The 24,645-nt window shown below is 44.9% G+C and overlaps 1 protein-coding gene across 5 annotated transcripts in view; it reads right to left on the reverse strand.

Annotated features, from left to right (window-relative positions):
- Nucleotides 1-24,645, reverse strand: part of COL4A5 (collagen type IV alpha 5 chain) — a 100,260-nt gene that overhangs the window by 36,371 nt on the left and 39,244 nt on the right. For all 5 annotated transcript variants that reach the window (XR_013538803.1, XM_072981248.2, XM_072981249.2 and 2 more), the window contains exons 3-27: nucleotides 22,929-23,018; nucleotides 21,839-21,883; nucleotides 20,608-20,652; nucleotides 20,458-20,520; nucleotides 18,814-18,867; nucleotides 17,786-17,812; nucleotides 17,325-17,405; nucleotides 16,960-17,022; nucleotides 15,806-15,841; nucleotides 14,711-14,752; nucleotides 14,501-14,593; nucleotides 14,107-14,160; nucleotides 13,808-13,864; nucleotides 11,094-11,138; nucleotides 10,937-10,990; nucleotides 10,787-10,828; nucleotides 9,358-9,490; nucleotides 7,187-7,360; nucleotides 6,104-6,187; nucleotides 5,472-5,564; nucleotides 3,851-3,921; nucleotides 3,541-3,732; nucleotides 2,427-2,595; nucleotides 1,781-1,873; nucleotides 1,593-1,697 (exon numbers count right to left, since the gene is read on the reverse strand). Coding sequence is in view for 4 of the 5 variants with exons in the window: in XM_072981248.2 (XP_072837349.2) it covers nucleotides 1,593-1,697; nucleotides 1,781-1,873; nucleotides 2,427-2,595; nucleotides 3,541-3,732; nucleotides 3,851-3,921; nucleotides 5,472-5,564; nucleotides 6,104-6,187; nucleotides 7,187-7,360; nucleotides 9,358-9,490; nucleotides 10,787-10,828; nucleotides 10,937-10,990; nucleotides 11,094-11,138; nucleotides 13,808-13,864; nucleotides 14,107-14,160; nucleotides 14,501-14,593; nucleotides 14,711-14,752; nucleotides 15,806-15,841; nucleotides 16,960-17,022; nucleotides 17,325-17,405; nucleotides 17,786-17,812; nucleotides 18,814-18,867; nucleotides 20,458-20,520; nucleotides 20,608-20,652; nucleotides 21,839-21,883; nucleotides 22,929-23,018 (2,005 nt within the window). In the remaining variant the exon portion in view is untranslated. The remainder of the gene's footprint in view (nucleotides 1-1,592; nucleotides 1,698-1,780; nucleotides 1,874-2,426; nucleotides 2,596-3,540; nucleotides 3,733-3,850; nucleotides 3,922-5,471; nucleotides 5,565-6,103; nucleotides 6,188-7,186; nucleotides 7,361-9,357; nucleotides 9,491-10,786; nucleotides 10,829-10,936; nucleotides 10,991-11,093; nucleotides 11,139-13,807; nucleotides 13,865-14,106; nucleotides 14,161-14,500; nucleotides 14,594-14,710; nucleotides 14,753-15,805; nucleotides 15,842-16,959; nucleotides 17,023-17,324; nucleotides 17,406-17,785; nucleotides 17,813-18,813; nucleotides 18,868-20,457; nucleotides 20,521-20,607; nucleotides 20,653-21,838; nucleotides 21,884-22,928; nucleotides 23,019-24,645) is intronic.

Consider the following 24,645-nt stretch of genomic DNA (forward strand, 5'->3'; position numbering starts at 1 on the left):
GGATGTGGAAAGCTTCTGTTCTCAGCAGAGGGCATGGTTTTACAGCACGTTATAGCTTCAACTCTGACGCTGGAGTAATCACAGAGTGGCAATTTGTCTTTCTGAAGACTACCTGTCTGTGGGGGGAATATAATGGTGGGAGAAAGTGACCGTCCTCGTGTCCTCGTTTGTAGGCTTCCCATTGGCAACTGTGCAAAAACTGGAGTTGTTGCGTGTAGATCAGGTAAGGCCTTCTTATGGTCTCAAAACCTTCCTAACCAGCCAGCTCACTTTGTGAGATAAATTCCCAGCTTCCAGAGCAGGGTCTGATCCTTCCTCAGCTCTATACAGGACCCACCAAATATGCCATCAAGTCAGGCTTTGTGTGTGTTTTTAAAAACTTTTGGAAAACCCCGTGGATGAATGACCCCCCAAAGGTCCTGTTGGCAGCAATCCTGCTCAGGTTTTGAAAACCGGAGGCTGTAGCTCCCTTTATGGACTCTATCCACTTCCCATGAGGTTTGTCTCTTTTCCTGTCCCTTTCAACATTTTGAAGCTTTATTGTCTTTTCCAGTGAGTATTGTCATCACAGGATGTGCTCAAGGCACCATTGCCACCTTTCAGCCATTTCAGAAAATATGGCTACTATAATTTAACCTTACCTGGGGAACAAATGACCTGTAGGCCACCATAGGGCCCACCTGGTTCATTGTTGTGCCCTCTTGAACGTCGAACCTCCCCTCCAAATTAAAAAGCAAGGAGAATCACCTCTCCTGGCAGTCGTCTCCAAAATAAGGCAGAGGACTTTGCTTCACAAGAATGCCTCTGTTTGTGTGTGCGCTTAGGTTTCTCACACATGATTTAAAATTTGAATTCAACTATGTTATGAATGGGAATCTAAAAAGTCCACATGCTGTGTATTCACTATTTTGGACCATTTCCTTTTTTTAAACCCCCCCCCCCAAGTTAGAATATTAAAGAGCGAGATAGCGAGAGAGAGAGAGAGAGAGAGAGAGAGAGAGAGAGAGAGAGAGACCCTGTTGACTAGAATCCATTTGGTGCTTGCAGAAAGCTTGCGCAACTTGGCCATAGCCAATTGTGGCTAACTGATGAGGTGCCGTGTTGCATGACCAAGCACATGGCCAGGATAGCCCTCAGCACCTTGGCAATTAGCCAGCAAGTTACAAACACTTTCTGTGAGCACCAGTGAGATTCTGGTCGCTAAAGACCAAGACTACAGTAAGCGAATTGAAGAACATAGAATGTTGTTTATTATTGAATGTATTTATTTTAAAACATTTTTACCCTGCTTTTCCTTTAAAGGGACCCAGCTATATTTTTTCCTGTGTCTATGGTCCAAAGGCAATTTTTTTTGGGGGGGGGGTGTCCATTTTAATTTTATCTCTCCCCCAAGGGACACAGATTGACCTACATAGTCACGCCTCTTTCCTTCCCACAACCACCTGTGAGATTAACCATGTTAAGAGGCAATGATTAGCCCAGTTCACCCAGAAAGCTCTGTAGATGAATGAAAATTTTAACTCAAGTTTCTACAGGACGTGTGCAAGGATCTAATCAGGACGTCATACTAATGTTACACTCGGAAGACAAACCTTTAGGCCCTGGTGGACCCGGACGTCCAATGCCAGGGAACCCTGGATCTCCTTTTTGCCCAGGGAATCCAGGTGCGCCAGGTTGTCCCGGCTGCCCAGGATCACCTGAAAAAGAGCACAGGTCAGTTAGCAAAACCAGCCATCACCTGAACAGGAAAAGCCAAGCCACATCACCAGGGAACACATACCTGGAAGGCCGACTTCGCCATCTCTGCCTGGAACGCCAGGGTTTCCTGGTGGCCCAGCCTCGGTAATCGTTTGGCCCGGTTCTCCTTTGGGTCCTGAAAGCAGGAAAAATACAGGTGGGTTATTCGCGACTAGCCGTAGAAATAACAAGATTGGAACCCAAATCATGATGGTGACGGCCACCACCGTCACCAGCACAAAAACAGACCAAAAAAAGAATACCAGACTAAAAGATCATCAAGAAGGCCAGGAGCACGACCTCAATCATTTTCCAGCATGAGTTTTCCTTAACGACTCGCAAACTTTATTTTTTTAATTTGTCCGATTCATACCCCATCTCTTCTCCAGAACTAGAATCCAAGAGGGCTCACATAAAGATTGGAAAATGCAGTGACTAAAATATATATAACCGTGCGCATATATATATATATATATATATATATATATATATATATATATATATATATATATATATATATATATATATATATATATGAGAGCTATCCAAGAACTGGAAGGAGCATGGAGTCCATCAAGAAGGCACCAAGGGGGAATCGAACTCCCAGCCTCTGGCTCCACAGCCAGAGACCTCAACCCCTGAGCTATCCAGTTTTCAGTATCAATTCAAGAAAAAGGAAATATACCTACCTGGGACCCCCGGGGGTCCAGGGCGTCCTGAAACACCCTGAATGCCCTTCTCTCCTGGTGGACCTTGTGGGCCAAACCCAGGGGGCCCCGGGGGCCCTCGATCACCGGTAAGTCCAGGAAGCCCTGCATCGCCAGGAGGCCCCCTCTCTCCCTTAAAAGAGATGACCCCCTAAGAAAACAAAGAAGTAGAGAATGAAAACAATTTATATCCCAGCAGTTTGGTTCAAACCCTGTTCTTTTATTCCAAAAGATTCGGCTGAAGCCAATGTTTTATTTATTTATTTATTTATTTATTTATTTATTTTTATTTATTTATTTATTTATTTATTTATTCATTCATTCATTCATTCATTCATTCATTCATTCATTCATTCATTCATTTATTTATTTATTTATTTATTTATTTGATTTATACCCCGCCTATCTGGACTACTCGTTGGAAAGCCTTCCTTCTCTCACTGGCTGTGTCAGCAGGGTAGGGTGGGGGGACCAAGCACAGCCCCATAGATTTTGTTGGACTGCAATTCCTAGCCTTTGGGGAATGCTAGCTAGAGTTGACATGGGTTGCAACCTAATTCAGCCTCCCTTGAATTTGGGGGAGCAAATGGAATACAGGAGGCTAACTCAGAACTCGCCCTTCACAGTACAGCCACTTAGGCTGAATTTTCATTCAATCTCTACACAAATCTTGACCCAGTTGGGGGAAAAAATGATCAAAACGTCTCTCGGTCAAATGATACAAAATGGGCATGGGGGTTCCCAACATGTAAGGAAAAGGAGGCCGGCCAGCCAAAATATATGAAAGAAAAGGTGAAGCGAGCATTCAAATGGATGTCTCCACCAACATTCAAAGCTAGGCATTGCCCAATTGATGGACAAGTTTGGCGACTTGAGCGTTGTGTTAGGCACTCAAGGGATGTGGCCGCAACTAGCAAGGAGTGGACCGGGGACCCTCCTTAAATGGCTCCCAGATCTTGCAAACTTCCAGAATCTCCTAGAGGTTGTGGTCCAGAGAAGCAACGTTTCTATGTTGAGCACCGATAGAGGAAATGGAACTCAGGAATCTCACTTCTCGGTCAAGATTGACAAAGCACTCAAGTTTGCACGAACATACCGGCTCTCCTTTCAGCCCGGGAAGGCCTGGCAGCCCATCTTTTCCAGGTGTACCATCTAATCCAGGTAGCCCTGGAGCGCCTGGGAAGCCAGGATCTCCCTTTTCACCTTTCATTCCAGGAAAAGCAAGGACATCCCCCGGATCCCCTTTCGGACCTGGAAGGCCAGGGATACCTGGAGGGCCAGGAAGACCCTAGGGGAGAAAAACAAACAAACAGTGAACTACTTCAGTAATTAGGATTGCATGGATCCGCCCCTCCGCTCACCCTCTAACCCCAGACAACCACAAACAACCCTTTAATGATACTTACTTGTGGCCCAACAAGACCAACCAAACCAGGAAAACCTTTGTCTCCCTTCGGCCCAGGTATACCAGGAGAACCTTATCAGAAAGAAAAGAAAGACTCTATGATAGGAACAGCTGGCTGGATCGCTCATTGGTTTAGGTATCTGGGAGTTTAGTTTCCTACTGCGCCTCCTATCAGTAGAGCCAGCCTGGGTAGCCTTGGGCCAGCTGCGCAGTCCCAAGGTTGCCCCCAGAGGAAGGGAATGGTAAAGCACTTCTGAGCCAAATTCTCTACCTAGAGAATCCTGGAAAGGGTCACCACAAGGTCAGAATTGACAGCACATACTTATTATGGTGGAAACAAGGCAGCTGTCTACCTGCCAACACAAACCTGAAGCTTAGTTTGCTTGAAGGCGCCTAGAATTTCAGAAGAAGCCACTGATGTTCTGCTCAGTACGGTGAAAAAAATAAATTGCTCCCTGGATTTAGGGATGGCGCTAGTTGGATTACAGATTGGCAGACTTCCCCAGTGCTCTCCACTCTGCATTTTCTATGGTTTTGCTTATTCTGCATCATGTGCTTTTCAATTTAATTTGGATAGTTCGGAAAACAGATTTTGGAGTTGGCAACATTAGCCAGTTCACAGCCGACCTGTTCTGTTCTTACTGCATTTCTCTCTCTGTCTCTCTCTCCCACCTTTCACTAAAAAAAAGAGGGGTGGGTGGGTGCACTCGAAAGTAGCACACAGAAATCACTGAAAAGCATGCCACAAAGCAACAAAACCATGATTATCATCGCAATGATCAAAAAATATCCAAACAGCTGAAAAGGTCGGACTGAAGAAACACTCTTCTGAAAAGCAGGAAGTGTGGGAACTGAACTGGGGTGAAAGCGATCCACAACACTGGACCCTCTATGTCAGTGGGTCCCAACTCTGCTTAGCCCTGTTTTCAGCTTGTTTAGCCTTGAGAAAAGAAGACTAACAGGAGATCAGATAGCACTTTTCAAATACTTGAAACGTCGTCAGACAGAGGAAGGGCAGGATCTGTTCTTGATCATCCCAGACTGCAGGACACATTGTAATGGGCTTAAGCTACAGGAAGCCAGATTTAGGATGAATATCAGGGGGAAAAAAACTTCTTAACTGTTAGAGCAGTACGACAATGGAATCAGTGACCTCCAAAGCTGGAAGCATTCAAGAGAAAATTGGGCAACCCTCTGTCAGACCTGCTTTGATTTGGATTCCTGCCTTGAGCAGGGGGGTTGGACCCCATAACCTTATAGGCCCCTTCCAAGTCCATCATTTTATGATTCTAAAACTCCCAGAAGCCTTCACCACTAGCTGTGCTGGCCAGGATTTCTGGGAGTTGTAGTCCAAGAATATCTGGGGACCCAAGGCTGGGAACTACTACTCTATAACAGTCAAGGAGACCTCTTGGTGGGTGGTGATATTCTCTAGACAATGTTTGTTAAAGATCTGAAGAACTTTGCAGCAAAATAGCTCCCACAGAGCAGCCACAGCTTCAGCACCATGTGCTCGCGCTTGCAATTTGTGAAGGTCTGTTTATATAAAGCAACTGGGCCGCTTTGAAAACACATAGTTCTAAACATGCATTGTAGAAACCAAGGACAAAGTATGCCTTTACCTGGGCTTCCAGGAAACCCTGGCGTTCCTGGCTCACCAGGAGGTCCAGGAATACCACTTCCTATGCAGTTGAAGCAGGTATCTCCCTTGTCTCCTGCAAAGAGATCGAGAGAGATTGAGAGAGAAGTGATGACCTGAACAGCCTTGCATGCATGAAATGTGGACCTCTCATTCTAACCAGACACAGCCTTCTTCTAAAATAAAGGTCAACACAAGATAGACCAGAATCCAAACTGAGGTCTCTGCGGAATTTGCAATCGCTTGGCAAAGACTTCCAAATTTTCCAACAATAGCCACACATTTCCCCACCCACCCAACCACTTAAAACCATAGCGCTGAAATGAATAAAATTTGGGGGGCAACCAAGAGGAGGCTTTGGCATCAGAAGTCTTGCAAGATCTATCAAGCTCTGGCACTCAAAACCATTTGTACAACCCGACTCCTTAGATCTAAAACCTATTTCTCATACACCCCATTCCAGTTGATGGATCGTGGACTTTATAATCAGCGGAGACCCTCTGGCGGTGCCCATTCCTATTCTGTATTTATTTGTCCCACTGGCAGCCCGTCTTTCCTTTGAATACGTAACTTAAGAAAAGACCAAGAGGAATGAATGGCGTCGCAAGCGTATACCTTTCTGGCCTCTTTCACCCATAAATCCTTGCTCTCCCGGGAGACCTGGAACCCCAGGAAGTCCTCGCTCACACAGCCGGTCAGCTGGAAGAGAACAGAAATGCAGTTCAGGAAGGTAACAAACTTAGGGTCAGAATGACCGAGGAGAGGTTGGAAGGGTAACCTTAAGCTCTTTAAACTTAATGAGCTGTGTTCTTTGCAAAACCAGAACAACGATTAGAGGAGACAAATTGGGAAATGCAAATCTTGCTTCACTGCAATATTCATTCCCCTTTCACACAAGCGCACACCTGCTTGAGTTCTGTGGCTACCGAAGATCACATCACATCCACCCTCACATCAAGCCAAGTGACACAGAAATATGGAAAGCTACCTTATGCTGGACCACTGATCCCTTTTAGCTCAATACGGTCAACTCTTAACTGGAAACAACTACCTGTTTTTGAAATGTAATTTAATCACATTTTGTATTTCACACACAAAGACATTAACTTGTTCTGGCAACTGTGTTACCTCCAAGGCTGGGGGAGGAGGGATATAAGAGAGAAAAATGAAAAGATAGATAGAGGAAGAAAAAGAGGGGGGAAGAGAGAAAGAATTTATATCCATTCAGGGGATCAACTTCCAGTGTGGAATAAATGAATGAAACTGCATTTCACCCAGGGGGAAAAACAGAGAGTAAATATATTTCATCACCATGTATGCAGTCTCTGGAACACACAGCAAAGCTTGGCATCCATTGAGCTTCAAAATGCTAGTGAAGAAACTATGATAAACATCATCTAGTCCATTGGTTCTCAACCTTGGGTCACCCACATGTTCTTGGACTGCAACTCCCAGAAACCTTGGCCAGCACAGCGAGTGGCGAAGGCTTCCGGGAGTTTGAGTCCAAGAACCTCTGGAGACTCAAGGTTGGGAACCACTGCTCTAGTTTATACAGATTAAAGCAAACATTTTGGGTGCTTTAATCTGGAATAACACTGATCCCTCCTTCTCTCCATCCCCCACAGGTGCACAATCCGCTCAGGGAAGAAAAGAGACAGAAACCGACGCAGGGAGTTGGCAGTCCAAAATCTTACTTACCAGGTGGAACTGTTGTCCCTGGTGGGCCGGGAGGTCCCGGAGGACCAGGGGGTCCTGGCCGTCCATCAACTCCAGGCTGCCCTGGTATGGCGAGGCCCGGGGGCCCTGACTCTCCCTTCTGTCCTCTCTCGCCAGGTAAACCAGGAGCCCCCGCAGGGCCTGTGCTAGGGATTCCTGCAGTGAGGAAAGAGATGGGATCTCAATGGGTTACTTTGGATGTTGTTCCGAATCATGGATTCAAACTTTCATGATCTTTGGCCACTATTTATACTATGTAGAGGCAATGAGAATTTGGAAGCTCCTAATACACGGCCAGATAGGTGGGATATAAATAAAATAAATAAATAAAATAAAATAAATAAACCATGGTTGCCCACTTCTTGTTTACAGCTATGAGAACCAGTTTAGCTTTGCGCCCCCCACCTAAGACAACCGGGAACTAGAATTTGGAGCCTCTGTTTTAGATTATTCACAGTTTGTTGTCCACACCTGGATAAACAGTAGTTAATCTATGGGAAAGAGCCACGAAGCTGGCTTGTTTTGCTAAACGTGGTTAAGACAAGCCATGGGTTCTGTTTTGGACAGCGCAGCAAACTGGGGTTAATATAAAATTGAAGCTGCTGATCTCGTCACAGCTTGAAGGCAGCCCCAATTTCAGACATGTAAGTCCCGTAGATTGGAAGACCAAGATGATGATCTAACAAGTAACAATTGGTAAGAAAGGATGAAGTTTCAATAAGTACGTGAGCAGCTTTCCTTGCTTAACTTTTTCCTATAACATCCTGCTCCCCAACTTATGATGATTGACATGTGAGACACATAAAGTGCACTCCTTAATATATGAGCAGAGAGAAATGTAGAATCTATTAAATATTGAGGAAAATTTTTAAAAAGCATCCTTCCTCTGAGATAACTTATGATGGTTAAGAGAAGTCTTTTATTTAACAGTTTTACTACACTGCGTTCTTTCTCTCTTTATATTTATAATAATGTTTTATAAAAAGAGTAGAAGTTAAGCTACAGTGCAGATAATCAAAACACAGTCAATTGACAGTACAGGGTTACATCCAGGTCTCATCATAATAGACCCACCAAAATCAACGGCACTTTTTAGTCAAGACCACCTTACATTTAACTGATTGCTAGGATTCTGGCCCCCATATGACAAAGTCTGAATGCAATTGACTATCAACCATCATGCTCCAATAAGCCACGCTGCTTGATTATACAGAAAAAAATGAAATCAGGATAGGTGCAAAAGGACCTTCTGGCAATATTGACTGATGGATTCCAGGAGCTCTAATACCCCCCAAAACTAACTTTTTAGAGTTCTGTACTACCCGTTATTCTCAATATGAACTGGTAATTTTTTTCCCCTAGGGTTTCAGACAGGCGTTCTTCGAACTCTGCCTGGGATTGAACCTGCGACCCTTTGCATGCAAAAGAATCCTCGCCCGAGTTGCTGACGGTGTCCTCAGGATCCTCTCCAAGCTGACCCAGTTGGGTTCACTAAGAGCTCAGCTACCCATGACATTCAACGCAGTCCTCCGTCTAATGGGCACCTCCGGAGAACCGTTTCATTAGGCTTCGCAGATCTGTTGGGTATTCAGCAATTATGTCCGTGGCTATGTACAAACCAGCTGCAGGGCGGCTGTCCCTCAACCTCCTCTTATGTACAGTCCAATTTTTCTCACGACAACAACAGCCCCCTTTCTTTGGCTGTCTCTTTCATTATGACACTGGGGTGGCTTTTTAGGGGTGGGGTGGGGATGGCTTCACCCTCCATCCAGCTGAAACGATGTGGGATCTCAGCTGGGGTTGGCTCCTTCAGAAATGGCTCCCACCCAATGTGCTGTGTTTGACATCACACCCGACAACAGCAGGAAGCTGTTAAAATTAACCAGACAAGTGTGGGGCACAGAGAAGGAAGCTAACCCTTTCCTCCCTGGCTGAGATCCTGAGGACAATTCTATCTTCTGAAGCCAATATTTTCTCACAACAACTATCATTTGGACTTGATCCTCAACCTTGAGTTCCCAGATGTTCCTGGACTACAATTCCCAGCAATCCCAGCCTAGTGGCAAAGGCTTCTGGGAGTTTCAGCCAAGAACACCTGGGGAACCAAGGATGGGGACCACAGCTTTAGAGATGGAACCATTTTGTGCTCTTACCTGGAAGGCCAGGTGCTCCAGGTGGGCCTTGCAGGCCTGGATAACCACGCTCGCCCTTTTCTCCAGGATATCCTGGCAGACCTTTGCTACCTTTTGGTCCAACAACGGCTCCGGTATCAGGTCTTGGAATTACCTGGCCGAGTCCGTGAACCGAGAAGAAACAAGTGATGCAAACAGAGAGGGCAAAAACAACACACAGCACATAGAAAATAGCCTTCAACATTTCCCCTACTTTTTTTCCCTCTGTATTTGAGGGGTTAAATACCGAAGGCGTCACTCCCTAGAATGTCACTGACTTGCCCATTCAAATCATTTATTTTGTACTTCTTTTCCAGATATATTTATCTGCCTAGCTGTTACTAAAAAAGGTAGGTACTGAATTTATTTCAGTCCCTCATTTATTCTATGCATTCTTGCCCCGTGAGGACAGAACAAACATTTATATCCCATAAATGCTGCAGAAGATAAAATGGAAAGGGACTAAGTTTGGAGATTATCAAGGCTATCCAATTAATTTATATCACAGCATCAAACACCCTCCAGCATCTAGCGAGCTTTCCCCCACCATACTGCCTTCTGGATATGCTGGACTATCCATCTCATGATCCTCAGGCATGAGAGGTGTAGTCCTTAGGGCATGGGACACTATGGACTACAGGCCCTATAATTCCCAAGCAACAGAATTGTAATCCATAACCCATCATCCCCAGCAGAAGAATGATGGTCTAACCAATATCGACTGTACAAGGATGGAGGCAACTAACTTTAGGTAATATTTCAAAGAACCTCACTTCACAGAACTCATTTTTTAAAAAAAAAAACATTAAAAGGCACAACGACTATAAATTTGGGAAAGGATCATTTATTCTGTGCATTTCCCCCCTTATATTATTCTGGATTCCTTTTTTTTTTTTTTTTTTTGCTAGAAGCAGAGCATAAATGGAATATGCCAACAAGCGAATGAATAATAAATGGGTCCGTTCCATTATTTTTCTCAAGATATATTGTAAAAAAGCAGATGGAACCTATTATCATTGATATTGCCGTTAGATGGTTCCTTATGGAAGTGTCGCCTTCAAAATACAAACAAATGTATAAACTGAAGCATGCCATCCGCGGGGGGAAAAAAACACCATTGTGAATGTGTTGCATCGATAAACAGATGAGCAGGTAAATATTTCTGTAGTGTTCGTAACATATAGAGCTACTTTGTAGGTCTTAACAATTGTAAAACAAAACATAAAATAAATGGATTGTTAGTAACATTGGAAAAACAGAGGAATTTGGAAAAGTTCTTTGTTAGAACTACGGCAGAATCCTGTAGCCAGCATGACCAGTGATTTTGGGTTTCTTTTTTCAAGGTCCCCAAAATTACTTTCCAAAACTGTGAATGTAGGGGGAGAGAAAGAATAAATGGAGAGGAACTTACACGTCCAGGAGGACCGATCAGACCAGGTTCCCCTTTTTGACCCTGTCAACAATATTTCAGACAGTTTAGCTCCGTTTGATATCATAACAATACAGATCAAAAAAGATATGCACGTGGGTTCTAGGATTCAGAGTTGTAAAGCACGCTCACCTTTTCTCCATCTCTTCCCGGAAAGCCAGGAGGACCCTGATCACCAGGTAAACCCTTTGGAAGGAAACAGGGAACCATGTAGATATCAACCCTCAAAATAGTTAAGCTGTGCAAGATTATTATATACGTAAGAGAAGGAAAAATGCAGAAGACTCACAGTCAAGCCGGGCTGCCCAGATTCTCCATCTTTGCCAGGTTTCCCCTTTAAAATACAAATAAATATTGAACAGCAATCAAGAAAACCGCACGGTGAAAAGGTGCTGCTGGCCTTTAAGGCAGGATGCAGAATTGTCCTCTACAGCAGCACTTTAAGGAGGCACATCAGCAGACAGATGTTGTCACGAAAGCAAGAACCTAGGCTGACAAAGGCTGGAAACAAGCACGAGGGTGGCGTGAACTGTTAGGAGAACTTAACAGGAAAGCAAGCTCAGGCTGAGCCAAAGAGGATTCTGCAAAAGAGGTGAACATTTATTCAATGCATGCTACACACCATGCTTATCTAGAAAGGCAGACAATAAAGTAAGTTTCACAAGGAAGGAAACAACAGAGGGACTGGGGGGGGGGGGAACGGACTGATTGAACTTTATTTGTGACAAAAGAATTTCATCGGAGTAAATCCAAGTCTCAAACTACAACAAGTTCTGAAGTCAGCGTAGGCATTTTCTAAAGCACACAAAATCGGTCGTGCGTTACTTTGATGCTTCCAATGACCTTAAATGGGGACAATTCTCCACTGAAATTTACACTGATGGGAGTTATTCCAGTAGACCTAAGCAGCAGCATCCCTGCCTAGTGGCTCAGGGGGAAATAACCACTTTTTTGAGGTGCCTTCTTGGTTATAAACTACCTTGTAAAGATTAGACCAACTTCTCTACAAATGCTGTGAAATTCTCCTGTATGCTTTCAAAATGTCTACAATTGCATTTGTACACATCATGTCCAGAGCTTTAAAAAAAGTTACTTTTCTGGGATTCTGATGAATTCTTGGAACTCTGAGATCTGGAAAATGTGACTTTCCAAGCGGTGGACGTGTCTTGCAGAGTGACAACCGACAATCCACACACATGCTGTTTGGTGCTCTGTGATAGTGACGGACATTTGTTTTCATGCTATTCTCATAATGAAACCCCTTCCACTAACATTTAGGGAGGCCACCTGCCCCAAGCCCTATGACCAAGATTCAGCTCAGCCCTTCCCCTTCAGCTATCCTATTAAAAGAAATATTGAAAGAGTCAGGAGATGGTTGTTGTGGCTTTTTCGGGCTCTTTGGCCGTGTTCTGAAGGTTGTTCTTCCTGACGTTTTGCCAGTCTCTGTGGCTGGCATCTTCAGAGGATAGGAGTCAGAACTCTGTCTTAAGTCGTTTATAAGATCACCATAATCACCCAATCTCCTGAAAAGGACGAAAACCTGATCCCACAGCTGCAAATACTCAACTATCCCACACACTACACCAGAACACAGACAGAGTTCTGACTCCTGTCCTCTGAAGATGCCGGCTACAAAGACTAGCAAAATGTTAGGAAGAACAACCTTCAGAACATGGCCAAAGAGAGTGAAAAACCCACACACCCTTTTCCTGATTTTTCTAGAAAACACAGGTTTCCATTCCATGCTCTGAGAAGAAGCTACCCAGCCTTATATTACGGTGGTGGGCTTGGGGACCTATGCCGACCCCAAAAAAGATGTACACCCATTACGAAGGCTTTACAAGAAAGTCAAGATTCCTCTCTCACAGCCCTTCCGCCCCAATGCTGTCATGATGTGAAGGAAACATGAGGTTGTCTAGGATGCTGTTGAACTCTATCTCCCATCATCCAGCACCAATGGCTATGCTGATTAGGACTTATTGTGAAAGGCAATCCAGTAACCAACCAGAGGGCCACGCATTCTCCAAGCAGGTTGAAAACCCTTCCAGACAAGGCAGAATTCACAGCTACACAGCTACTTATACTATGGTTTATTGGTTGAAAGTTTCTCTTTGATTGGAAACCACCCCGAATAGTGCTTGTCATTAAATTGGGTGGAAAACAAGTACATTGAATGAATGAATGAATGAATGAATGAATGAATGAATGAATGAATGAATGAATGAATGAATGAATGAATGAGTGAGTGAGTGAGTGAGTGAGTGAGTGAGTGAGTGAGTGAGTGAGTGAGTGAGTGAATGAATGAATGAATGAATGAATGAATGAATGAATGAATGAATGAATGAATGCACTACTCAATCAATCCTACTTCAAGAACTATTGAAGGAACCACTAATCTTTGGTTTGTTGTTCACTTAGCATACTATATAAACCCAGCGGTACCAGCTGTTCTGGCTTGTTTTCTCTCAAGACAGAGAAACAAATCCTTATTTCTTCCTTCGGCTTTTTGAAACAAGCCAGAGCACCAGCTACAATGGGTTCCATGTGTCCTCATGGACCTACATCCATATCTCATTCCCGCCTGGAAACAAGAGCAATGAGGATTCTCAAACCAGCATGTTGACTCATCCTGAAAGCCAGTCTCTGGCTTACCATGATGTTCATGGTGACTTGAGCATGAATTTCTCCTTCCTTCCCACACATCCCACAAAACACTTGAGCAGCTGCAAAGAGCTGTCAGTGACCATTCCAAATGCAGAAGCAGAGAACAATTATTTAATCCACTCTGGGGAAAGTGCAATGTGTGGAAAAAGGCAGAGACCAACGGGCTCATCTCCTTCGGAAGAATCATGGTCTTGTCCAGCCGTCGTTTCATGACACCATCCCAGCAGACCACAGGAGAAAAGGAATAAAAACTTACCCAATATTTGGTGGCTCGACCTGAATTCCAAAAGCTAGACATGGTTTGGAAAGGTAAATGTTGGGTTCCAAGAAGTTACTTACTCTTTTGCCTGGTTCTCCTTGCTCACCTTTTTCACCTTTTCCACCACCAGGAGGGCCCTGGAAAAGAAGAGACACAACCCAACCATCAGCTCATCCATGCAAAAAGACTTCAAGGTTGTCCTCCTAAGACAGTGGCTCCCAACCTTGGGTTAACACAAGTATTCTTGGACTGCAACTCCCAGAAACCCACAGCTAGCGGTGAAGGCTTCTTGGAATTGCAGTCCAAGAACAACTGGGTTACCCAAGGTTGGGAACCACTGTCCTAAGACATCAAGGATGGGGCAAAAGGAGTTACTTACAGGAGGACCTGGTAGTCCAGGGGGACCTGGGGGGCCTCGGTCACCTGGAACACCCTGTCAAACATGGGGGAGAAAGAGAAGATGCCGTTAAGATGAAAACTGTGCCCGTTTGTAGAAGATTTCACTTCTGTTGAAGCTACTGTACTCCACAAGGGCTCATGTCTTGGTTGTCCCTGATGGTCATCCTTCTCTCCTGGAGAATGGACACCAGGACGCGAAAGCTTCTGCTATGCAAGGCACCGCTTGAGCCTTGCCAAGAGGCACCTACTACCCCTCCCACTGGGTTATTCAAGCCGAAATCAAGTGAAATTACAAGTGAGCACAGCCAGCCAGTCAACCTGATGGAGGGGCGGCAGAGGGCAGGACGCCCGTGGCATCGTCTTCTCTCACTCACCTGATCTCCTTTCTGAAATTCGACATCTTCGGGTCTCTTCTGTTCGCCAATCTGCCCTGGTGGCCCCGGAGGCCCTTGGAGGCCCTGCTCACCCTAATTCACCAAAGGAGAAAGAGGGAGAGAATTACACCTTCCTTAGGCAGCCTCCTTGGACGAGTCGCTCCCAGCAAAACCGAGCGGCAGCACATCAGCTCAAGCGTTCAGACTCACCTTTTCTCCTTTGGAACCCTGGAAGTTCAGGCCCATATTGCCCTGGAGGGGGGGGAAATAACAAGTCTTTTATTTATACCCTGGCTATCATAAAATAGTCTCTGTCTCCCTCTAGTGGCCAGCTCTAGTAACTACATCGTGGAAATATGTACAGTGGTGCCTCGCATAGCGAACGCTTCGCTATGCGATGAAACCGCACAACGATGGGTCCCGGGCCATCACTGGAGCGTTCGCTCAGCGATGGCCCCTATGGGCTTTTTTCGCTATGCGATGATCGCGCGGACGCGATCAAAGCATAGTGAATAGCTGATCGGCGGTTCCAAAATGGCCGCCGCTAAAACAAAATGGCGACCGCTGTTTTGCCTCGCTAACGAGGCATCCAAAATGGCTGCTGCAATGGAGAAAACTCACAGAACTGTGAGTTTTAAGTCCATAGGAACGTATTAAATCAGTTTTAATACGTTCCTATGGACTTTTTTGTTTCACTTAACGATGGATTCGCTGAGCGAGGGTTAATCCGGAATGGATTAACCTCGCTAAGCGAGGCACCACTGTATTTCTAGTTTTTTTTTCTTTTAATATTTTATGCCACAGACAAGTGAAGCCATGAATACCGCTCCCACTGATACAGTGGTCCTACTGCATTAATGCAGTCAACAATAGATGCTATAAGCCCATATCAAGGAAAACTACTGGGACAGTGGGCAAACAATCAAGCAGGACCATAGGCAACTGCCCTTATTCACTAAGCCCAGCGTTACCCACACTGGCTGATAGCAGTTGGTCTCCAAGGTATCATTTGGAGAACTCTGGTATTCTCTGACGGTCTCCCACCCACCTATGAACCAGACCTGACCCTGCTTAGCTTCTGAAATCAGAGGAAACATTTGGGCTGCTATAGTAAACTGATGCAGTCATATTTATTATATGGAAACTAATTGCTCATACAATTGCTCTAACAAACAAACAAGTCTTAGCCTGACAATCCAATGTGAATGAACCTGGCACGGGGTGGATCTCTTCATCATAACAACATGACGTCTACAAAGCCAGACAAAAGTAAACAAACATCAAGCTGGCCAATATACACCGTACCTTCAGGCCTGGGAAACCCGGCGGTCCAGGAGGACCCTGTAAACGACAAACACATATTTTCCCATGATTACTTCTGCAAGTGTACAATGAACCTCTGGTGGGTCACCCATAGAAACACAGTCGGTCCTCTCCACCTAGCTAGCCATGCCATTAGGGCTCGGAAGGGGATTCTCATGTAAGCCAACCGGAGGTGTAATGGAACGGGCTGGTCTGATGGAGCTGAACTGAACTGGAGGTAACGTGCAGGGGGCTTCTTATTCCCCCCCTACCTCTGAGACTGGTCTGGGAAAAAATAACCTGGGAGAATAAAGGAAAGCTGGACAGACGGGACGGGTTCAAAGAATCCTCCAGACTAGGATCTGAGGGATTACAAATGGGGCAGGGCACCCGAGGATCCCTCCTTCCTCCTGCCCTTCTCCTCTTGCCTAATTTCACTTTCCTGTTTGGGCGAAACATTTTTAGATGTATGAAGTCTTTCCTGAACCCGACAAGTTTGTTATCTTTGATGGCTGAAGGCAACAAGGTCTGCCTAGTTCCTCAAGTCAAAGGCCAGCCACCAGGCAGACCGAAGCAATCAACGATATTTGGTTAAAACATCCCCGAAGAGATGGAATCGTAGAGCAATGGCGTTGGGAGGTGCCTAGAAGGCCATCAAGCCCAACCCCCTGCTTGACGCAGGAATCCAAATCCAAGCAGATCCGACAGAGGTTGGTCCACTTTTCCCTTGAAGGCCTCCAGCGTTGCAGCGCTCACCACCTCCTGAAGTAATTGCAGGAGAATAGCAAACACAAATTCCACCCTTCCTCCACTTTTATCCCCTTCAACGTATCTCACTGCCACCCTATGTGCTATTAATAACCTCATAACCTTTGATCCGCGGAGCTGGAAGGGACCCAATGGATCCTCACGTCCAGCCCCTGTTAAAGAGACCCAGAGGGGAATCGAACTCCCAGCCTTTGGCTCCACAGCCAGAGACCGAAGCCATGATCCAGCCTATGAGAAAAGTCCTTAGATTCATCCCAGTAGCTTTCTCCATATCTTTGCCTCCCTGCTACTCAAAGAGCTGAAGAAACTGTAATGCACCACCTCAGGACTTCCCTTGGCCCCACTCAACGGATCCTGCAAGCTAGGTAGAGGAAATCAGGGAAATGTACCGTCAAACCTGGTGGCCCTGGAGGACCGAGGGGACCTTGTGCGCCGACGGGACCGGGCGGGCCCTGTAATGAGAGAAGGGGGGGGGAAAACCACACAATCCAAAATGGCTTTTCCAACAAGCACGGAACTGAAGACTCAAACCAGAGGTTAGCAACGTGCCTCCTGCCACTGCAGAATTGAGGGTGGCAGAGGTCCACCTGAGGATGCTTTAAAGTTTTAATTTAATACAAAACAGTCTGTAGTTGCTTATACTGCAGTGCCCATTATAATCCTCTGCATTTTATTCTTCTTTTTCTCTCCCCCACCCCCACCCCACCCCCTTTTTCATGCAAGACCTCATAAGTTAACCTCTTTATCAACTTACAGGTATTCCTGGAAGACCTGGGAATCCCGTCTCACCCTTCTGTCCTGGTAGCATTGATGTGATTATTTCACCGGGCTCACCCTAGAAAGGAAGAAAGAATGAATTCACGAAACAAAGAGAAATGAATTCTCTTTATGATGTCCGTAACAGAGACAGGTTTGGACTGCAGCTCATGTCTCAAAGAATAATCCAGAACTTAATGAAGCTGAAAGATAATGATACTATAGCATATACTGACATAGCGCTATGCCAAGAAAATGCGAGATGACCTAATAGACTAGCAACACAATTGCAGTTCAATTGCATCAGTACAAATGCTGACACAACACATATGAAAAATATACTATTCTGCCCTGTTTTTTGATAACATCACAGAAAGGAGTCTCAGGCTGACAAATAGATTTATAACTAGAGCAGACATTAGGATCAAACACTGGACAATGAAGTTTGGAAAAATTTACCTTCATCCCTGGTAGGCCAGGAGGACCCTGAATTGAAAAAACATTGAAGAAGAGTAGGTGAAGATTTATAAACAACAAATTAAAAAATTCTATTATCCCATGAGATGATCACTTGCAAACATACTTTCTCCTTTGCTTGAAATTATTTACCTCACCGAATAACTGAAAAGACTGGACATTTGCATATCACTCAGTATTTCTACTGTTTTATTATTTGTCAAGTATTGTTATATAAGTAGCATGTGAAATTTTCTCATAATCCTAGAATTATATGATAATGGCATTGGACAGAGCCTATAACACCACTAAGTCTTGCTTAATGCAGGTATGCAAATCAAAGGGTATCTCACTAAATCAGAATTTCCCAACGTTGCATCCCCAAATGTTCTTGAACTACAGCTCCCAGAAATCCTGGCCAGCACAGGTAGTGATGAAGGATTCTGGGAGTTTTCGTCCAAGAACATCTGGTTGGGAATCACTGCACTAAACTACAAATTCCATGATTACATAGCATGGAGCTACAGCCATTAAAGTGAGCTCAAACAACTAATTATTGGTGCATGCGTGGGCACCAATATATTATGCTGATAGCAAGATTCAGCATTCCGTAAGTCAACTCAAAAATAGGGGTACCCCAAACAAAAAATTATAACTATGAAACTGGACCTCCAATCAGCACCAAATTTGGCACAGATGTACCTTTAAGTGTGTTCTTGCTCTGTGCCATATTTGGGCTGTTCTACCCTGTGCAGAACCAAGTGGCATGGAACTCCAGTTGATTTAAAACAGATAACTATACAGTGTAGAAGCACTCTAAGTTAAACTACAAGTTACAGAATTCCCCCTCTGGGATTCCCCATATAAAATCAAGTTAGTGCTCAAATGCTGGTTACACTGAGAGCAGCTTAGAAGAGAAATATTCAGAAAGCAGAGTCTACAGTCCAACACATCGCTCCTACAGAAACTTCAACCAGCAATTCAAGATCACATACACCCAACGATATCAGGAGAAGGTTTCTCATACGTACAGGGGGTCCTTGTAAACCTGGAAAACCTGGGCCGCCAGGGTAGCCACGCTCTCCCTATGAAGCAGAGAAGGGAGACTTAAATATATGGTTGAAGAGAAACCCAAATGCCTGTTTCTCTAAAACGGCAAAGTCAGATTTTTAAAGATGCACTAGAGATATGACTATGAGAGACCAGCCTACATCCTTGGCGTTTCTGCACTGCATCATCTTTTACTTGACCATTTAGAAAAGACAGAGGTGCACAGAGATGGGGGAGATCACATGCATGTCTGCAAAAGCCAACAGGTTCAGAAGAGAATAAACAGCTGGACGTTCTGCAATCAAACAGGATAGACAAGGAAGGATTGCTCTTACATAGCAAGGTCAGCCCCCGTCTAGACAGGGAGAAAATCTGTGTTACACAATCAACTGTGGCTCTGGCTTATTGTAAACCCAGGTTGGTTCACCTCCTCCTCCCGCCACTGTTATAGCTAAACAAACCATAGAACCTTCAAACAAGGTTTGTTTATTGTGACATCTGAACCAGGGCTCTGGCTTATGTCTCCATTCCAGGAACCAGAATCATACACTATCAACAAACTATGATTTATTACTCCAGTTTGTTTAGAGAAGGACAGACCAGAACTCTTGGTTTAGACGTCACCACAGAAAAACCACGAGCACAGGGTCAGTGGTTTGTTTATCTAATGCAGTTGCAACTAGCCAAGGTATGTCAGCACCACTGTTCCATCTTAAGAAGTGAGGTTTCTCCAGAACTCTGACTTATCATAACATGGAAACTGGTCAAGTTATTCATTTCCAATGAATTCAGAAAGGGAGCACAGACGGATGTTGGAGCCGAGTCTATGAAAACAGGACAATCGCTACCCATCTTTCAAGCTCATTGTCATGCATTTCCTTTCCTGCTACATAACTATATCAATCAGCAACGTGGTCTGATTAAAAGAATGTGTGCTTTTCCCTTCTAGAAGAAAGACATAGAGATGCCAGCAACATTTTTTTAAAAAAAATTAACAACTATTTGTATGCTATTATTTTCTGTAGTCTCTACAATAGTTTAACAACGTTCACAGGACATGCTAGAATTTTATATCCATTCGTTTGCTCTTTAAATAGATGGGTGCAATTAACATATTTGCACATCAATGGTAAGCCATGGCTTGTAGCCCCAAGTTAGATGGCAGTTGACCAAAGAAACCATGGCTTCTTTATCCATTTCTGGTTTGTTTCTGATGTATTTCTTTCCCATTCTAGGAGAAAATGGGAGGGCAAGCCATAGCTGCAGGTTTTTATATCATTACAAGCAGTGACTCAACCAAGCCAGAGTCCATAAACCAACAACAAACCATGGTTTGCAGTTTGCACTTGGTCAGCAAACCATAGTTTGTTGTTATTTTTTTAAAATAAAAAACTGACCTGCACCTCGCAACCAACCACATTTTGACTTGTCATGATATGCAAATGCAAATCAATGCCAAGAGAGCTATTTTTCCCCCCTTAGTTCTGAAATACATGGAATAAGCAGCTCCCTCTTGGGCTCAAGTGAAGTATTAGCCACAACTATTTAAATGTGTCTTCTCCTGGAAAGACCAGAAGATCTTCATTTTCAAGGGGGCTACGCCTGTCCAGATGAATCAGTCCCACCTTTGTTCCGTTGCATCCTGGGATACCTGGTGGTCCTGGTGGCCCGTCTTGACCCGGTAGCCCCTGAAAGGAGGCAAGAGAAGGAGCATGAAAATGTTACAGTACCAAGGATGACCCCCTTCTGACCCCGAAGGAATGAAGGTGACTTACAGGAAGTCCTGGTGTGCCTGGAAAGCCTGGTAGACCTGGGGGTCCCTGCAGAGAACAAAATACCACATAAGTGTGTTTAGGTCCAAAGGACAAACCGGACATGATGACTTCAAAAAGAAGAGCAGGAGGGTTAATCAACATCAGACCAAACAGCCTACATCCAACATGATCCAACATGGGTCATCTCCCATTCTCCTGAGGTGCAAACCATGTTGTTGATGTCTTCTCCAGAAGGAAGAGGGGGCTTCCAAGGGCCACTGAGATGATGCCCCATCCACCCAAACATTGCACAAGGGATACTTCAGATGGTCTTCCCATGATGTCTACCCAGAGCATGGTAGCCTCTTGTCTCCTTATTTTTCTTCTGAGGGAGCTTCAGGCTTGAGTTTCACCATGCCAAGCCACCTCCACCCTCTGGAGAGCCACAGCTGCCCATGCCTGATCTGTGGGCAGCCTCGCATGCTGGAAAGAGACCAATGGGTTCCTGGCGCTCCGTGGAAGAGCATTGCATGATATGAATAGAAAAATTTAAAAAAAATAGTATTTTCCCTCTGAAGCCCTGGAGGGGTGAAGACCAGGAATGACCACTTCACAAGTACCACGTCAACCAGCACAGGGTTGCACCTGTCTTTATGAACAGTAATGTGCGAAGGAGAATTTCGCTTCTCTGACGAGCACAGTCCATATGTTTGCTGCAAGCACCTGTTTCATAGGTATGCATTTATAAATCTGATTTCTAAAAAAAAATGATAGGTAAATCAAACTTGACACATCAGAGAGACGTATGCATTGACATCTCGGATCAGGGCAATATGGTCCGCCTTACCATAGATGCTTTGCCTAGGTGCAGTGACCCATAACAGCAGGGAGAGAGAATGCCCCAAAAGTCAAAGCTTGCATAGTTCCTTCAACCCATCTCCAGCCACGGAAAAATCAGCAGTTTCGGGCGAGCTTCCTGGGTTGCTCCCATACTTTCTGCCGAAAGTCAGTGGCAAACACAGCCGCTCTCTCGTACCCTGGTGACGTACAGACTGGTAGGAAAGAGTGTCTTGTCATGGCCGGTGGCCACTGGAGCGGGGTGGGGGACCCACGGAGAGTTAGGAGTGGCCGGTGTTCAACTGGGCCCACTTCTACGTGTCTGATGTGAAGCACATTAAAAGCCTACAGAGGAAATCGCAAGGAAAAACCCAGCCCTGTAGCAAACCTTCCCAGAAATGAAAACGTCACTTACTCTAATTCCTTTGGGTCCAAATGGTCCTGGAAGTCCATCATCCCCCTAGGAAAAAGCATACATCAGGTTGAATGCTGGTAAAGGAAGGGGAAAAAGGACAGATGAGAAAATGAGAGCATTTAGATGAATGGGATGCTCATTTTAAAGACAGGCAGTGGAGGATGAATTAAATGGAACTAGGGAGAATCTGCTTTCTTTTCTTTTTTCATGCTCCGTGTGGCAACTTTGGCCTCCAAAATTTTGTGTTTTCTTTTAAAATCAGTACACAGATGTTTTCAGATTCTTAAGGCCACGCCCAGGGAAAAGGGGATGACTTTAGCACCATCCTGGAAAATGGAGATACCTGTAAGGTTCAAATCTGCAAGGGTGAAGGAGAGGTTTCAAGTGTTCTTACTTGCGAGTAAACTTCCCTCTTTCTCACATGGCTCTAAGATTGCATCTACAACACACGAGGTGATGTGATGCCATTTTAACGGCTGTGGCTCAATCCTGCAAAAATCTCGATTTGTAATTTAAAGAGGGACCTGCAATTCTTTACTCGACAGCGGGAATCTGCCTGTGCATGCATGTAATACGCATATTTTGCATGCATGTTATTTTATGCAGCAAATTTATCCTGTCTTTCCGTGTGGTGCATGCATGCCTATGTACAATCATCAGAGCACACATAACACATACATACATTGTACACGTGGCGTCTTATGCCCATCGTGGATAAATATAGAATGCAAACTCAAGTCTCTCTTCTTCCAAATATACTCCGTTCTCCTACACTTTGCTTGGAATTTCTTAGCCAACGGAGAAAGAATAGATGGGGCTAGCTCTCGGTATTTGATAGTACCCTATATTCTGACAAACTGGCTGATGGGGACTAGCTTTGTTGTATGGGGGGGTTCCAAAACACCAAGCTGAGTCCCGATTGGCCAGTGCCAATGCAGTGGTGCTAACCTTGTGCTTTCCTATAGGCCCCCTTCATGCATTTAGAAGTGAATGTCTGAAGACCAACCATCTAAATGCTTGAACCCTTGGAAAATCCCGCTGTATGTTCTCTAGGTCGCGGTGAAATATAGCGCCCCATTGCCATACTCACTTTTTCACCTCTTGGCCCAGGTGGTCCTTCTGGTCCAGGAAATCCAGGTAAACCTGGTTGGCCTTCTAAACCTGGAAATCCTCGCTCACCCTGTAGGAAAAAGTAAACAAAATCATACATATCAAATGGAAGGAAGAGTTCTTCCTATACAGACCAGTGTGCTTTTTTTAAAGCATCCATTTGTAACAAGAAATCATTTTTTAAAAAAATCTTTAATCTGATGCTACCATTGTCCCTCTAGCTCCTCCTTTCCTGCGGCTTGGCTCTAGCGTGGCAAAATATATTAATTCTAGCAAAGAAATAAACTACGGTAGGACCACAGTATCCATGGCAGATTGGTCGCAAGATCCGTCCCCGATGATGGAAAACGTGGAAGTATTGAATGCAATACACTGCCTGGCTCTGGCTCCCTCTAGTAAATGTATCTTGGAAATGCATATAAATAGCTATTTGGGGGGTATTTAGTATTTTCAGACAGCAGATAAGTGAATCAGTGGATACTGGTGATGTGGATAAGGGGGGTCCTACTGTATTGGAATCACTGGTTGAGCTGGTTATTGATTCTGTGCACTAAACAGGAAGCTTTGTCTCGTCCTCTGACGTCACGCCCAGCATTTGGCGAGCTGACGGTAAGTGCGGTTGACGATCTCAAGATGAAGGATCGAGGAGGAGGGTAAGTCACAAGCGCTGGGAAAGAATGGAGGAGGGCTCACAGCTCGGGTCAATAAACTAACTTGCCCTTGGGAAAATGGCCAGCCATTTTTGCAACCTGAGGCAGAAAACGGTGCTCTCTGCTCAACTCCAGTTACTCAAGACTTAATAATAACAATAACCATGTGCTATCAAACCAGTTCTGGCTTATGGTGACACTTCTTTTCAGGCTAGAGATTCCTCAGAAGCGGTTTACCCTTCCCCCTCCTGAGTCTATCTCCTTGAGGTCACTGGTTCCATTGTCGTGCTGCTCTAACAGTTAGGACGTTTTTCCTGATATTCAGCCAAAATTCGGCTTCCTGTAGCTTGAGCCCATTATTACGTGTCTTGCACTCTGGGATGATTGAGGACAGATCCTGCCCTTCCTCTGAATAACAGCCTTTCAAGTGTTTGAAGAGTGCTCTCCTCTCTCCCCTCAGCCTTCTTTTCTCAAGGCTAAACATGCTCAGCTCTTTCAGTCTTTCCTCACAGGGCTTAGTGCCTAGTCCCCCGACCCTCCTTGTTGCCCTGTTTTTAACTGGTAGGAACAACACACGTGTGCCTGCTTTCTTGGCTCTCCGTTGAGCTGTGGTCACAGCCGAAACAAAGTGCAGACATGCTGTCGGACTTCAGTCACAACCGACAGTCAAATGCTGAGGAATGCTGAGAGTCTCCATAAAAACCGGAGAGCCCCCATCGCCCAGCTAAAGGCTATAGGAACTGTCACGATGACTGCCTGCACTTCATAATTTATCACCCTTTCGGAGACTGAGGAGCGCGAATCTCTGCATGAACCCTTCTCTTATTTTAAGTATCACTCCTTCAAAGAAATGGCCGTTCTGTTTGGTGCGGTGGCACCAACCCTACTCTTCAGATCTGAACTAACACGGTTTCCCCCACCACAGACAACTCACAATCAGCCTTAATACGTCTTCGACCTGCCTGGAGAGATTTATCTGCTGGGAAGAAAAGGAGTGGGAGAAACAGGTTGAGCCACTGGAAAGTAACTTCTGGGAATGATGTTCAG

The sequence above is a fragment of the Pogona vitticeps genome, chromosome 11 (genome assembly GCF_051106095.1).
Source record: "Pogona vitticeps strain Pit_001003342236 chromosome 11, PviZW2.1, whole genome shotgun sequence".
Taxonomy (NCBI): domain Eukaryota; kingdom Metazoa; phylum Chordata; class Lepidosauria; order Squamata; family Agamidae; genus Pogona; species Pogona vitticeps.